The sequence below is a fragment of the Lampris incognitus genome, chromosome 3, assembly GCF_029633865.1.
Source record: "Lampris incognitus isolate fLamInc1 chromosome 3, fLamInc1.hap2, whole genome shotgun sequence".
In the NCBI taxonomy this organism is placed as follows: Eukaryota; Metazoa; Chordata; class Actinopteri; order Lampriformes; family Lampridae; genus Lampris; species Lampris incognitus.
Window position 1 is genome coordinate 51,543,234 of NC_079213.1, and position 14,950 is coordinate 51,558,183.

Sequence of the window (14,950 nt, forward strand, 5' to 3'; positions counted from 1 at the left end):
GTTGCAGGCCTGATGGGAGCTGGGTTTGAGCACTGTAACCGTGGGTGACTCACCCCTGATGAAAAGTCAAAGGTCTCTGCCCTTTAATATCCGGTGACGGCCTTCTCACGCCATCTGCTCCAGTGAAGAAAAATCCACCTCGGTCCTAGAGGCGATGAAGAGTGGAAACAGTGGAGCTTCCTCGTTGCCAGAGGTGCAGCCGTGCTTTCCCGGCCACACGGGGCGCTGTCTGGTGACGCTGTGTGCAGCCTCAATGTCCGCGCATGTAGGGTTAGCATACATTAGCAGGGGCGCTAACTAGCCGCTAAGTAGCATGTGGCCGTATACACTTGACGAGACTAGCTCCAAAACACATGCTACAGGTTAGCAAGACTTCAGTGACATGTTAGCTGGCAGCTAAACATGATATCAGCAGTCAAAACTGAAGGCAGAAACAACTTTAGGGCCTATTACACTCAAAGCCCCATGGTCGAGTGCAGCAGGCTCTCGTCTCCCGCTCCGCTCTCCCCACACGGCCCGTTAGCCCCGCCCCCCAACTGTTGTGAGGCAACACACTTAAAGTGACATAGACTTTTGGTGTAGAAATTATGGGATGTCTGCTGCTATGTACATATTAACTGAAACTTAACTCTGGTGTATTTACACCGGGGTTACACCCTGATAGATTAATAAGTCTGATATGTGGTGGTGATGGTTGTGTGTGTTTGTGTGTCTCAGGACAGCCGTGGCAGCAGCAGCAGTGTGTCCAGCCCGTCACTGGTCTCCATCTCTCCTCCATCTGCTCCGAGCTCTGCTGGGGTCCCCACACCAGCTCCGCTCACTAAAACCAACGCCCCCGTCCACATAGACGTAGGAGGCCACATGTACACCAGCAGTCTGGCAACACTCACCAAGTACCCTGACTCGCGGTGAGACGGAGACAGGAAGCCTGCATGTAAACCCACAAGACATCTTTATGGTCATGAAAACATAGAGTAGAAATACTTTTCCATTAGCTGGTGAAAATGGCAGCATAATTCCTAATTACGCCACCTGAATACGGCACTGGATGCCAAAGTAGCTCGTACCTCAGAAAAGCTTTACATGATATGTTGGCTCTGTACCAGAGTGTCTGACAGAACTTGTGGACTTATCAGGTGAAGTGGGTGAACATGTGCTGGGTTGCTAGCTAATGTCAAGCTCTCAATAAGAGGCTTCTTCATCCTCCCTTCTTTTTGTCAGGATTGGTCAGCTGTTTGATGGAACGGAGCCCATAGTGCTGGACAGCTTAAAGCAGTACTACTTCATTGACCGTGATGGTCCCATGTTCCGCTACATACTGAACTTCCTGCGGACATCAAAACTCCTCATCCCTGATGACTTTAAAGTGAGTGTCTTTGTAGGGATCTGACTGGATTTGGTCTAGCCCAAGGCTTCTATCTTCTCTTTCCCCACCTACTAAGGTACATGCAGACTTGGGCTTGTAGATCATGTAGATGTGTTTGCTTAGTAAGCAGGCTTTCGACTTTATCAACCAATAACATGTAATTCTGTCTTTACAATCAACAAGCTGAAAGCGATTAGGAACCGACAAAATTGTAATGCAAGGGCGTCCAGGTAGCGTAAGTGGTCTATGCCGTTACCTACCAATACAGGGATCGATGGTTCGAATCCCCGTGTTACCTCTGGCTCAGTCGGTCGCCCCTACAAACACAATTGGCCGTGTCTGCGGGTGGGAAGCTGGATGTGGGTATGTGTCCTGGTCGCTGCACTAGCGCCTCCTTTGGTCGGTCGGGGCACCTGTTCCAGGGGGAGGGGGAACTGGGGGGAATAGCATGATCCTACCACGCGCTACGTTCCCCTGTTGAAACTCCTCACTGTCAGGTGAAAAGAAGCGGCTGGTGACTCCACATGTATCGGGGGGGGGGGGCATGTGGTAGTCTGCAGCCCTCCCTGGATCGACAGAGGGGTTAGAGCAGAGACCAGGACGGCTCAGAAGAGTGGAGTAATTGGCCAAGTACAACTGTGGCGAAATGGGGGGGGGGGGTTGTATTGTTAACAGGAATAAAGAGGGACTATGAGCAATGCTAGCCCATCCGCACTAAAACCTCAACAACCGAGTTGGACTATATTGTGGCGAACGTAGAAGTAACGGCAAAGGCAACTTTTCAGTCTCCTTTATTGAACTCACGCACAGACAATAACTTAAGAGAAATGCGACACAATACATGGGGGTCATCTACTTGAACAACAAAGTTGATCAGGGTTTCCGTACCAAAGTTACACAACACAACAGAATGACAACTATAATTACTCCACACCAAATAGTAATCACATAAACACATAAAACACTTTCAAAACATTTAATAACAACTGACAATCTGAACGCAGTGCCTGATGGGTAAAACAGGAGGGCACAATTCTAACGGGGTAGCCTCTTCGCTACATTACCCCCTCCAGTGTGTCGCTTGTCCTCAGCCGACAACAAAGTCCCTATAGCGAAGGAGAAGCCGTCTCCGCCGCCGCGGGAGCATGGGGTCCCTGTTCCCCACTGTCCGTCCGGTTGGTAGGGCCTGTGGGTGTAGGAGGGACCGTCCCGGGTGGGCTAAACTGAACTACAGGTTCTTCAGCCAAGGAGCAGTAAGGTGCCAAACGGTCCCGGTGCAGAACTACCACCCGCCCCCGGACACACATTTTCACCCGGCACACAACATCCGAAAGCTGCTCCAACATCTCACAGGGCCCCACCCACTGGCTGGCGAGCTTGGGGGAGACTCCTCTCTTCCGGCTTGGGTTGAAGACCCACACCTTCGCTCCCGGGGTGAAGCAGCGGCCCTGACAACGAGCGTCATATGCCCGCTTTTGTTTTGCACCTGCCTGTTCCTGATGCTGCCGAGCAAACTGATGTGCCTCAGCCAGACGTTGTTGGAGGTCCCGCAGGTACTCGAATCCGGGTATCTTGGGAAGGTCAGTGCCCGGGGGCATGCCAAAGACTAAGTCCACAGGGGTCCGCACTTCTCCCCCGAACATGAGCGCGGCCGGTGTACACCCAGTACTTTCTTGTACTGCCGACCGGTACGCCAACAGGACCTGGGGTAGATGACAGTCCCAGTCTCGCTGGTGCCGTGAGGTGACAATAGCGAGTTGTGTTGTGAGCGTTCGATTGAACCTCTCCACCAGTCCGTCGCTCTGGGGGTGGAGGGGCGTTGTCCTGGTCTTCTTCACCCCCATGCGTTGACATACCTCAGCGAACACCTGTGCCTCGAAGTTCCGCCCCTGATCGCTGTGTATTTCTTCGGGCGCACCGAACCAACAGAACATCTCACACACCAGTTGCTCGGCTGTAGTGGCAGCGCTCTGGTCTGGGACCACATACGCCTCAGGCCATTTGGTGAAGTAGTCCATGGCCACAAGGACGTACCGGTTTCCGTTGTCTGAAATGGGCAAAGGAAGTCCACACACTCCATGGGGGCTCCCACCTGATATTGTTGTAGAGGGGCATGGGGGCGTCTGGTTGGTCCTTTCTTGGCGGTGCAGGCATCACAACAGTGCACAAAGAGTTCAGTGTCATGCCTGCATCCGGCCCAGTAGAACCGTTGGTGCAGTTTGTTCAGCGTCTTTGCCACCCCATAGTGACCTGCCCCCACCGAACCGTGGGCCGCCCGTAGCACTTGTTGGCGCCGGTCCTTGGGCACCAGTAACTGCCACACACTTCTTCCCCGGCCCGGCGCTTGCCAGACCCGGTACAACAGTCCATCACGCTGGGCCAAGGTGGCCCACTGGGAAAAGTAGGCCTTGGTCCCCACCGACATGGCAGAGACAGCTTGCCAGTGGGGGCGTGCCTTGGCGTCGACCCACTGTCCCACCCAATCACTATCCTGTGCTGTTTGCCACTCCTGCTTGTCCATTGCCATCAGCCACGCCTCCTCTGGCTCAACATGCCGTGTGGTGGACACTTGGAGGATTGCTCTGTCTTGCTCCTCTTGGCGCTCCCAATGTCTGCAATCCTTGCAGTGACGACGGGAGAGGGCATCTGCAAGTCGTAGCTCTGCAGCTCCTCAATCCACCTAGCCACCTGGCCTTTGGGCTCCTTAAAGCTGAGCAGCCAGATCAGGGCCGCTTGATCCATCCGAAGGAGCAAGGCCTGGCCATAGAGATAGGGGTGAAAATGATTGAACGCTGCGACCACCGCCAGGAGCTCGCGTCGTGTAACGCAGTAATTCCGTTCAGGGCGGCTCAAGACACGACTGTAATAAGCCACCACTCTCTCTCCCCCAGCAACCTCCTGAGACAGGACGGCCCCCAGCCCCACATTGCTGGCTTCTGTGTCCACGATGAAGCAGCACTTAGGATCAGGAAGGGCCTAGATGGGTGCAGTTATAAAGGCGCTGCGGAGCCGGGCAAAGGCGGCTGCACAGTTGTCGTCCCAGTGGAACTCCCGTCCCTGCTCGGTGAGACGGTGTAGGGGACTGGCAATGGAGGCAAAGTTGCGGACAAAACGTCGGTAGTAGGAGACGAGCCCCGTGAAGCTGCGCAACTCGCTGACGTTTCGCGGAACTGGCCATTTCTCGACCGCCTCCACCTTAGTAGGATCAGGGGCCACGCCCTCTGCCCCCGCCACATGGCCCAAAAACTTGGTCTCACGTCGAAGGAGGTCGCATTTCTTGGGGTGCAGGCGCAGGCCCACCCCCCGAATGGCTTGGAAGACCTGACGGGGGTTCTCTAGGGCCAGCTCAAAGTCAGCGGCATGAACCAGAAGGTCATCAAGGTAAACAACCCACCGGTTGCGGGGAATGTGAGCCAGCACCCTCGCCATTAGTCTCTCGAACGTGGCGGGGGCATTGCAGAGACCAAAGGGCATCACACGAAATAGTCAGAGTCCCTGACCGATGGTGAAGGCCATCTTGGGTCTGGCTTCTGGTGCCAGCTCCACCTGCCAGTAACCGCTCCGTAGGTCAAGTGAGCTGAACCACTGTGACCCTGCGATGTGGTCCAGAGCGTCGTCAATGCGGGGCAAGGGGTAGGAGTCCTTGCGAGTTGCATTGTTCAGCCGACGAAAGTCCACACAGAACCTCCAGGTGTCATCCTTATTTTTGACCAGGATGGCAGGGGCTGCCCAAGGGCTGTTGGATGGCTCTATCACCCCGGCCGCAGCCATCTCTAGAATCATCCGCTCTGCAGCTTCACACTTGGCAAGCGTTAACCGGTAGGGTCGCAGTCTAATGGGTGGGGTTGTGCCAGTGTCGATTGTGTGCTGCATCAGGTTGGTCTGGGTGCACTCCTCTTTGCGAGCAGCGAAAATCTCAGCGAACTGTTGGAGCAGGTCTTTCAGCTGTTGGCTCTGCTGGAGGTCCAGCACTGCTCCGCTGATACAGATCCTGGATGGCGGCAACAGTGTCCGGCGAGGGTGTCTGAGGAATGGTGGCCTCAATGGGGGTCGTCGTCATTGTTGGTGAGCCGGGCAGTGTCATCTTCCCCTCGGTTGGCAGTGGGGGTGGGGGCGGCGGCAGCATGGTGACAGGTGGAGTTGGCTGGATGTGGACACGTCCCACCTTCCTCTCTGGATGGCGCCAGAGGGCCAGGGTCTCTGTGCCGAGGTGAATGGCATTACTCGACACATCGACCAGAGCCCCCCAGCAAGTCAGCAAGTCCAGCCCGATGATGCAAAGGTCTTGTATTTCAGCCAACCAAAACTCGTGGGTGGTTGCAGCTTTCCCTGCCTGCACCTGCAGTGTTCTTTTCCCCAGCATGCTGGTTAGTTCCCCGGTCACAGTTCTGATTTTACAGGTGGTGGGTCTCCACTCTGTCTCTGGCAGCACCCCTGGATGCACAATGGAGATGGTGGACCCTGTGTCCACAAGGGCCCAGCAGCGGTGTCCACCAATAGAGCAACAAAGATAGAGATCGTGTGCGTGGCCCGATCTGGGAAGAATTCTTAATGGGGGATATGGTCGGTTTTGTAGCAGTCTCTCCACGGTGCCACCCCATTCTAGTTTTCCGATTGGGGAGCGCTACGGTGTCATGGTGCAGGGGCAGGGGCAGGGCAGTCACGGGCCTTGTGCCCCGCTTCTCCACAGCGGTAGCATGGATCACGAGGCGACCAAGGTCTGAAGGGTGGTTGGCGTCGGCCTGATGATTGCTTTTGGCGTGGTGACAGACAAGCCTGGCAGACGACCCCCCTTTCGACGTCTCCATCTGCGTGGATCTCAGCCTGACGCACTCGGGGTCTTGGTTGGTTGTGTGAGGCCATCACAGCCTCCACCCTCTCTGCCTCCAATGCAGTCTTGAAGGCTGTAGGTGCCGTGATGCGGAGGTGCTCCTTCAACCTCTCTGGGGTGAGCCCCTGGATGAAGGCACTCAGGGCTAACTCGTCACGAGCTGATCAAAGATGGGGTAGCCACGATGTGCAAAGAAGTACACGTCTGCTGCATAGGTCCCCAGGGTCTCGCCCTCTTGGCAGCGCCGGCAGGCCAGTCGGTCTCGCATGCTGTCAGCAGAGACCCGTTGACCAAAGCGTCGGTCTAAAGCAGCGGCCAGTGTCTCGTAATCCTGCTGTTCTGGTGGCATAAGATCGAGCAATACCTGCAGCGCATTCCCTTCGAGCGCCAGGGCAACATGAGCAGCAGTGTCTTGGGTGCTCCATTGGTTGTGACTTGCTACCAGTTTCACTTGAGCTAGGTATGGCTCCAGGGCCGTGATGCCAGCATACCGTGGGAGCTTGAAGATGCTTGGGGATGGCAGCATCACATTAGCAGGGGGTGCTGGGGTTGTAGTAGTTGTAGTAACGTTGGTCAGCGAAGTGGTGACGGTGACCGGTGACGTAATGGCGGCGGCCGGCGGCGGCATGGCGGCTGTTAATAGTGGATGGGCGGCGGCAGGCACAGGCGATGAGATGGCGGTGGAGACAGCGGCGGCCGGCGATGACATGGCGGCGGTCCGCGGCGGAATGACGGCTGTTGGTAGTGGGTGGGCGGTGGCCGGCGGTGACACGGCGGCGGCCGGCGGACATGTGGTCGGGGATGAAATCAGAGTGGGCCGCGACATCTCGGCGGCAGTGTCCGCCTCCGAATCGCTGAACCGGCCGGCCGTGTCGGGTCCTGAGGGACGTGGGGCGCTGGCTCCGTCGGCCCTTCCTCCACGGGACATCTCCTTCCGAACGTCGGTGCTCTTTCCCCGGGAAAGTTCTTTCTCAAGATGCTCAATGAAGTCCTCAATCTCACGGAGCTTTACATCGAAGTTCCTTCTTGACGTTACCATCTTCGATTTGTTGATATTGGCTGCGATCCCACTTCTGACACCAGTATGCTGAACGTAGAAGTAACAGCAAAGTTATCTGTTCAGTGTCCTTTATTGAACTCACGCAGAGACAAGTACTTAAGAGAAATGTGACACAATACATGGGGCTCATCTACTCGAACAACAAAGTTGATCAGGGTTTCAATACCAAAGTTATACAACACAACAGAATGACAACTACAATTACACCACACCAAATAGTAATCACATAAACACATAAAACCACATAAAACACTTACAAAACATTTAATAACAACTGACAATCTGAACGCAGTGCCTGATGGGTAAAACAGGATGGCACAATTCTGACGGGGTAGCCTCTTCGCTACATTATGATAAATATACAGATAAATGGTGCTACAGACCATCACTTTCCACTTTTAGTGAAATTGATAACCTCCCCATTAAAGACAATTTATCCACCCCAGACAAACTGGTCTCCCATTACAATGATGGCCTTTATAGTCTTTTAGACGATCTTGCTCCTTTAAAAACCCAGTCTGTTTCCTTTACCAACCCTGCCCCTTGGTTTACACCTGCACTACACCAGCTTAAAGCTAAAGGCCGTCGCCTGGAGCGCCTTTACATGAAAACTGGCTTGTTGTCGTATAACGACCACATGCTTCATTATAAGGAGGCTCGGTCCACAGCTAAATCGTCTTATTTATGCAAATTTAATTAGATCAGGCGAAGGGAACACTAGAACCCTGTTTTCCGTGATAAACAATCTTTTACGGCCACCGGACACTCTTGCACCTCACCTGTATTCAGTTGCTCAATGCAATGCGTTAATGACCTTTTTTAATGCCAAAACTGAAAATATTCATCAGCAATTGACCTCATCGAATAATACTGTATACAGTTCATCTTATTTACCCTTCTATGTTCCCCTCTGTTCTTCACTATCTAGTTTTAAACTCCCAACTGTTACAGAAATATCTGGTCTTATTCGCAAATCCAAATCATCTACCTGTCAGTTAGACCCCCTTCCTACTCATTTAGTAAAAGCCTGTCTACCTTCGCTATCCTCTTTAATAACTGATCTCATACATTCCTCCCTTACCTCTGGTCTTGTTCCCTCATCTCTCAAAACAGCTGCAATAACTCCAATACTCAAGAAACCTGGTGCAGACCCCAACAATTTGAATAATTTTCGCCCAGTCTCAAATTTACCATTTCTTTCTAAAACACTTGAAAGAACATTCACATCTCAGGTATATGCTCACTTGACTAACAACGATCTGTTTGAACAATTCCAGTCTGGTTTTCGCTCCATGCACAGGAGACAGCCTTGGCGAAAATCACTAATGATCTGTTGATGGCAGTTGACTCTGGGCTGCTAACCATACTTGTCCTCATTGATCTGAGTGCAGCCTTTGATACCATCACACACAACATCCTCCTAGAAAGATTAGCTTCCATTGGAATAACTAGCACCCCCCTTGACTGGTTTAGATCATATCTCTCTGGCTGCACTCAGTTTGTCCAACTTAAAAATTTGAGATCACAGTCCTTTCCTGTTACTACCAGTGTTCCCCAGGGCTCTGTTTTGGACCCCTCCTATTTGTTATTTATTTATTACCTCTTGGCCACATTTTCAGGAAATTTGGCATTCAATTTCACTGCTATGTGAATGACACCCAGCTTTATCTTTCCACCAAGCCTACCTCCAGTCTTCCGCCCACTTCCCTTTCTGACTGCTTACTAGAAATTAAATCTTGGTTTTCATACCACTTCCTCAAACTTAATATTGATAAAACTGAGGTGCTCCTAGTGGGCACTAAATCTACTTCGGCCAAACCTGATGGTTTTTCTCTGACTATTGACAAGTCTATAGTTCCTCCATCACCTCAGGTTAAGAGTCTGGGTGTCACCTTGGACAGCACATTATATTTTGAAGCTCACATCAACAATGTTACTCGGTCTGCATACTTCCATCTACGCAATATTAATCATCTTCGCTCATCACTTACACATAACAGCACTGCCATACTCACTCACACCCTGGTTACATCCCCTATTGTCTACTGTAATTCTATCCTCTTTGGGCTTCCCCTCAAGTGTCTTCATAAGCTTCAGTTGGTCCAGAATTCAGCTGCCCGTATCATTACCAGAACTCCTTCCATAGATCATATCACTCCAGTTCTTCAGCAACTCCACTGGCTCCCTGTTAAATACTGTATTGACTTCAAGATCCTGCTCCTCACCTTTAAGGCCCTTAATAACCTAGCTCCTTCATATCTTTCTGAACTCCTTCATATCCACACGCCCTCCCACACTCTCAGATCCTCTTCTGCTCTCCAACTCACACACCATCGGCCCGCTTGACTACCATGGGGTCTAGCGCCTTCAGTCATTCTGCCCCCCGCCTATGGAACTCTCTCCCACAAGACATTCACAACATTGACTCTCTTTCAACCTTCAAATTCCATCTCAAAACACATCTTTTCAAACTGGCATATTCAGTCTGATCCACGCTTCATTGAGTTTTGTGTAGATGATGATTTTATACTTATCTGTTGTGTTAACTTTTTATTGTCTACGCTGCTTGTTTTGATTTTATGCTGTCTGATACAGTGCTGCTTGTTTTTTTTTATCGTGTTTTGTAAGGTGCTCTGAAAGGCACCCACAAATAAAAATGTATATCATTACTTTCATTATTACTAGTACAGGGGTTGACAAACATGACTTTATCTGCACATTTCAGTGTACATTCAAACCTCCCTGTGCACGTGTGTACATCTGCCTGTTAATGTTTGTGTTGTGTATGTGTGTGTACTTGCAGGAGTACTCCCTGCTGTATGAGGAGGCACAGTTCTTCCAGCTCAGGACCCTGCAGGCTGAGCTCGAGCGCTGGAAGAGTGAACACAAACCTGGCAGTGCGTGGCGCACATGTGAGTGTGTGGTAGTGTGCATAGCTCCCGAGCTAGGTGAGAGGACTGCCCTGAGTGGAAACACAGCTGTCATCGAGGAAGTGTTTCCTGAAGTTGACAAACTCGTGCACAACTCACGTAATGCTGGCTGGAACCATGACTCTACACATGTAATCCGCTTTCCACTCAGTGGATTCTGCCAATTTAACTCAGTCCAGGTAAAAATGAAGAAAATCATAGTCATCAACTAATGACACAGCAGCCCCCAAGTGAAAACACATCATTATTTCTATCTATGGTAGACAAAAACTTTGATTTTTTTCACTTAATTATGTAATTTCCCCTGATTGCTGAAATTGCTATAGATATTTTGAAATGCTCGATTGCAGTAGCTTCAAAAATTCTTCAGCCAGATTTTACTGTACTACAACTACACCAGCAAACAAACACATTTCATCATGCAGCTGAAGGTACGCTGGCTTGTGTGTATTATTCAATGAAGATTGTGCGTCTTGATTGGGGGAAAAAGTTGAATTCGTCTTTTATCTTCCTGGGCAAGCCACCCAAGTAGAGCCTATGTATGGGAAATGCTGGACCGCAGTAGGTCATGTTGTGTGGTCATTACTGGATATGACTATAGTCACTAGTTGTATTTATACACTTCCCTTTTACTTGTAAGGGCCCTCCACAGCCGCACGTGCCACGTGACTTGGGGTGACCCTCGCTGATGAAGTGGTGTGGACTGGAAGTCGTTTGGGAATGGCCCTTAGTGTTGTGTCAATGACGAAAGATTCGTTGTTTTGAACGAATCATGTAATCCTCCAATCACCTCAGTTACTGATCACTAAGATAGCACCGCGGATGGCAGCCTGGTGCGTGTTGGTGCGTGTAGATAAGTGACTGTGTAATTGCTGATGTTTATTGAGCCACTGCAGACACCGTACTGAGGAACACTCAGTTATACAGGTTACCGGGTGGCGATAGTGCTGGATGCCAGCTACACGTATGTCGTCTTATTGCATCCTCGTCGTGTTGGTTAATAAACCAGGTTATGAGTACTAACCCTGCGTCATTCATGAGAACACGAAACATGGTGTCAGAAGCGGAATATTTTGGAACTTTCACGCACTTCTTTTCGGCCGATACTTTTTATTTTTTCTAGCGAGGACAACGGAGCCACCTAGCCTACGGAGCTAATCAGCGAACATGGCGGACGGATTTCGGCGGCCCGACCCTCTCGTCTTCGATGGCAACATCGGCGAAAACTGGCGGATCTTCGAACAGGAATATGACATTTTCGTCGCGGCGGCGGCAGCGGCACTCTGACAAGCCAGCCCGCACCCGTGCATACATTCTCCTCAACTTAGCAGGACCAGAGGCCATTGGACGCGAACGGTCTTTTGTGTATGCAGCAGAAGTGAGAGCACCCGGCGAGGGAGGACAAGTCCTCGTTCCCGCTGAATCCAAGGAGGATCCCGAATGCCTGAAAAGAAAGTTTGGTGAGATATGCAGCCCACGGTCCAACATTACAACGGAAAGACACAACTTCAACACACGCAATCAGAGGGCTGGTGAGTCCATTGAATCATATGTCAGTGACTTGAGAATAAAAGTTAAAAGCTGCAACTTTGGAGATCTATGTGAAGAGCTCGTTCGGGACAGATTTGTCTGTGGCATAAATAATGACAATCTGAGAAAGTGCTATTGTGTGATAGTGACTTGACGCTAGCCAAAGCAGTCTCTGTCTGTCAAATACATGAGATGACGGAAGAGCACAACAAGACACTAGCCTCACAACAGCATTATGCTACAAATGTTGATGCAGTCCAACCTAAATTCATGAGAATAAAAAAGCATGATAGAGACAAAGTGGACAATCGATCAGAAAAATATGTCAAACAGAGCATTGCTAACTGCTACAACTGTGGCGGTAGTCATGCGGCCAGGAGAGACAAATGCCCAGCTTTTGGTCAACAGTGCAACGCCTGTAAAAAATGGAATCACTTTAAAAGATGTTGTAGATCTGTACGAGGGCCACAACAAGCTAAAATTCAGGAGAGCTGTTCACCAGATTGCACCTGACCAAGCTGATAATATGGCTGAAGATACATTCTATGTTGATGGCCTAACACTGCAAAAGACTGTTGATTTACATGATGTACACATAATTGAAAAGGATGAAGCTTTTGTTACTGTACATGTAAATTGAAGTCCAGTTGAGCTGAAAGTTGATACCGGCGCTAAGTGCAATGTCCTGTCAATTCGGACATTTGAACAGATAGAGAGAAATGATCAATTTGAAGTAAATATGAAACCCACAAACCTTGTTGCATATGGGGGTAGCAAAATTAAAACTGGTAGTCTTGTCCGGCTGCAGTGTCACCTAGAGGGACAAACGCACACATTGCCGTTCTTCATTGTTCATGAGGATGTTTTGCTACTGCTTGGTCTACGTGCATGTAGAGAGATGGGACTTGTCTCGTTCAGCAAATATGTTCATCATTTAGGTCCTACTGATGATGATCTGTCGCAGCAAATTTACACTGAATACAGCGACCTCTTTTCAGATGAGCTTGGGAAACTACCTGTGACTTACTCCATGACACTTGAACCAGAGGTGTACAAGCCACTGGAGGTAAAGGCTCAGCTTCTTAACAAAAGACTGACACAGAAGTTGTACTATGACAGAATGAGCCGACCTCTTCAACCATTGATGGAAGGACAAGTTATCAGAATGCAGACCCCTCAAGGCTAAAATCGAACAGGCATGGTAAAGGAGATCTGCAAGGAGCCCAGATCCTATCTCATTCACTCAGAAGGAAAGCTATAAAGGAGAAATAGGCGCCACATTCTGTCGGTTGTCGAGCCTGCTCCAGCACAGCACTACCCAGATGACAGTGAATGTCAGGACAGTGGACATGAACTTAACAACCAGCACACTACGACAAAAGTGTCACACAACACGCTGGACACTGAACAGTCACATATGAAAACACCTACAGCTGTGCTACCTGCTAAGACAACTGGAAGTCTGTACACAACACGCTATGGTCGTGGCAGCAAGCCAAATCCTAAGTATAAAGATTGAGTCAATTTGTCAGCTCAACATTTTGAAGGTTATGTCATTTAAGTTAATTCTCTGAATTGCTAAGAGCTGACATTGAGGTCTTTGGGTTTCGTTTCAGGTATCTTCACATATAAAAGACCACATTTAGGGTTAAAGTATAACTATATGCTTTGCTAAGACAACTATTTTCATATTATTCATCAAGGGCAAATTGTTTTCTTTGTATGTGATAATTCTCACTCTGTGATTGTTGAACAGTTGTTCAATGTATATGTTATTTGAAGGTTTGTTCAATATATGTTATTCAGCAAGTATTGATAATTGACAACCTGGTTTTGTTATGGTATGAGCATGAGCTAAGAAAGGGTATGTAGATCAGTCACTGTGTTATTGCTGATGTTTATTGAGCCACTGAAGACACCGTACTGAGGAACACTCAGTTATACAGGTTACCGGGTGAGGGCCTGCGGGGTGATAGTGCTGGATGCCAGCTACCTGTATGTTGTCTTATTGCATCCTCATCGTGTTGGTTAATAAACCAGGTTTTGAGTACTAACCCTGCGTCATTCATGAGAACACGAAACAGTGCGTATTGTTTTTTATTTTGTATTGTTTGCATAAACTCAGTGTTTTGCTACAATACCCGGAGCTCTTTCACCAGAGTAGAGCTTATGAACATCAGGGAAACTACTTCTGTGGATTTATTCCCCCCAACTTTCTCATCCCATCATCTCCGGCGTGCTCGTGTGTCTCTGCAGAGGTGGACAATGTACTCCACTGCCGGGAATATTTCTCTAACGTGCAATCTCTGTGCAACAAACAAGACAAACTTCAGCTACTGGTGGGGAAGACTTTGCTTCATCTTGTGTTTTGTGCTCAACGGAAACTTGGTTGTGTGGGTCAACACCAGACGCTTCGCTGCAGCTGGCAGGCTTCCAGCCGTGCAGAGCGGAACGCAACACACAGCTCCCTGGCAAAACCAAAGGTGGACATGTTTGTTTTTATATTGCTAACCATAGCTGCTGTAAAGATGTGACAGTGATTCTGCAGCACTGTTCTCCTGTTCTGGAAACTTTTTTCATACATATAGATAGATAGATAGATAGATAGATAGATAGATTATTTTATCAGCCACACGACCAAGGCCGGTGGAATTTGTTTTTGGTACGCTTTACACTCTGCAGCACAATACATACATAGACAACAACAGACACTCCACATATTATCACGAATAATACTGTTACACAATAACAGAAATAAACATATCAGGCATAACAGGTGAATGGTGGTGTTTATGCCAATGGTGTGTGAGGAGGGGACTACAGGGAGGAATTCAGAGTCCTGATGGCTAGGGGAGAAAAACTGCAAAGCGTTTAGTTTTAGTTGACAGTGACCTGTAGCGCCTCCTTGAGGGAAGGAGCTGGAATAGGGGATGGGCAGGATGTGAGGGGTCAGAGGTGATCTTCCCTGCTCGCTTTACAGTCCGGTTAGTATGTAGAGATTCAACTGAGGGGAGTGGGTTGCCTGTGGTTTTGGATGCCTTGTTGACAATCCGCTGCAGTTTTTTCTGTGTTTGACTGTGTGCCACCGTACCATACTGTAATACTGTAATACTACAATACCGTAATACTGTAATTCTGTAATACTGTAATACTATAATACTGTAATACTGTAATACTGTAATAGAGATGTTATGATGGACTCGATAATGGCTGAATAAAACAGAACGAGCAGT

At 49.3% G+C, this 14,950-nt stretch overlaps 1 protein-coding gene across 1 annotated transcript in view; it reads left to right on the forward strand.

Moving 5' to 3' along the window:
- The first annotated feature begins 690 nt into the window (after window positions 1-690).
- The window catches only part of LOC130109758 (BTB/POZ domain-containing protein KCTD1-like), a 183,741-nt gene continuing 169,481 nt past the window's right edge, over window positions 691-14,950 (forward strand). Inside the window, exons 1-3 of the mRNA XM_056276741.1 lie at window positions 691-908; window positions 1,222-1,366; window positions 10,061-10,366. Of these exons, the coding sequence (XP_056132716.1) occupies window positions 691-908; window positions 1,222-1,366; window positions 10,061-10,366 (669 nt within the window). The remainder of the gene's footprint in view (window positions 909-1,221; window positions 1,367-10,060; window positions 10,367-14,950) is intronic.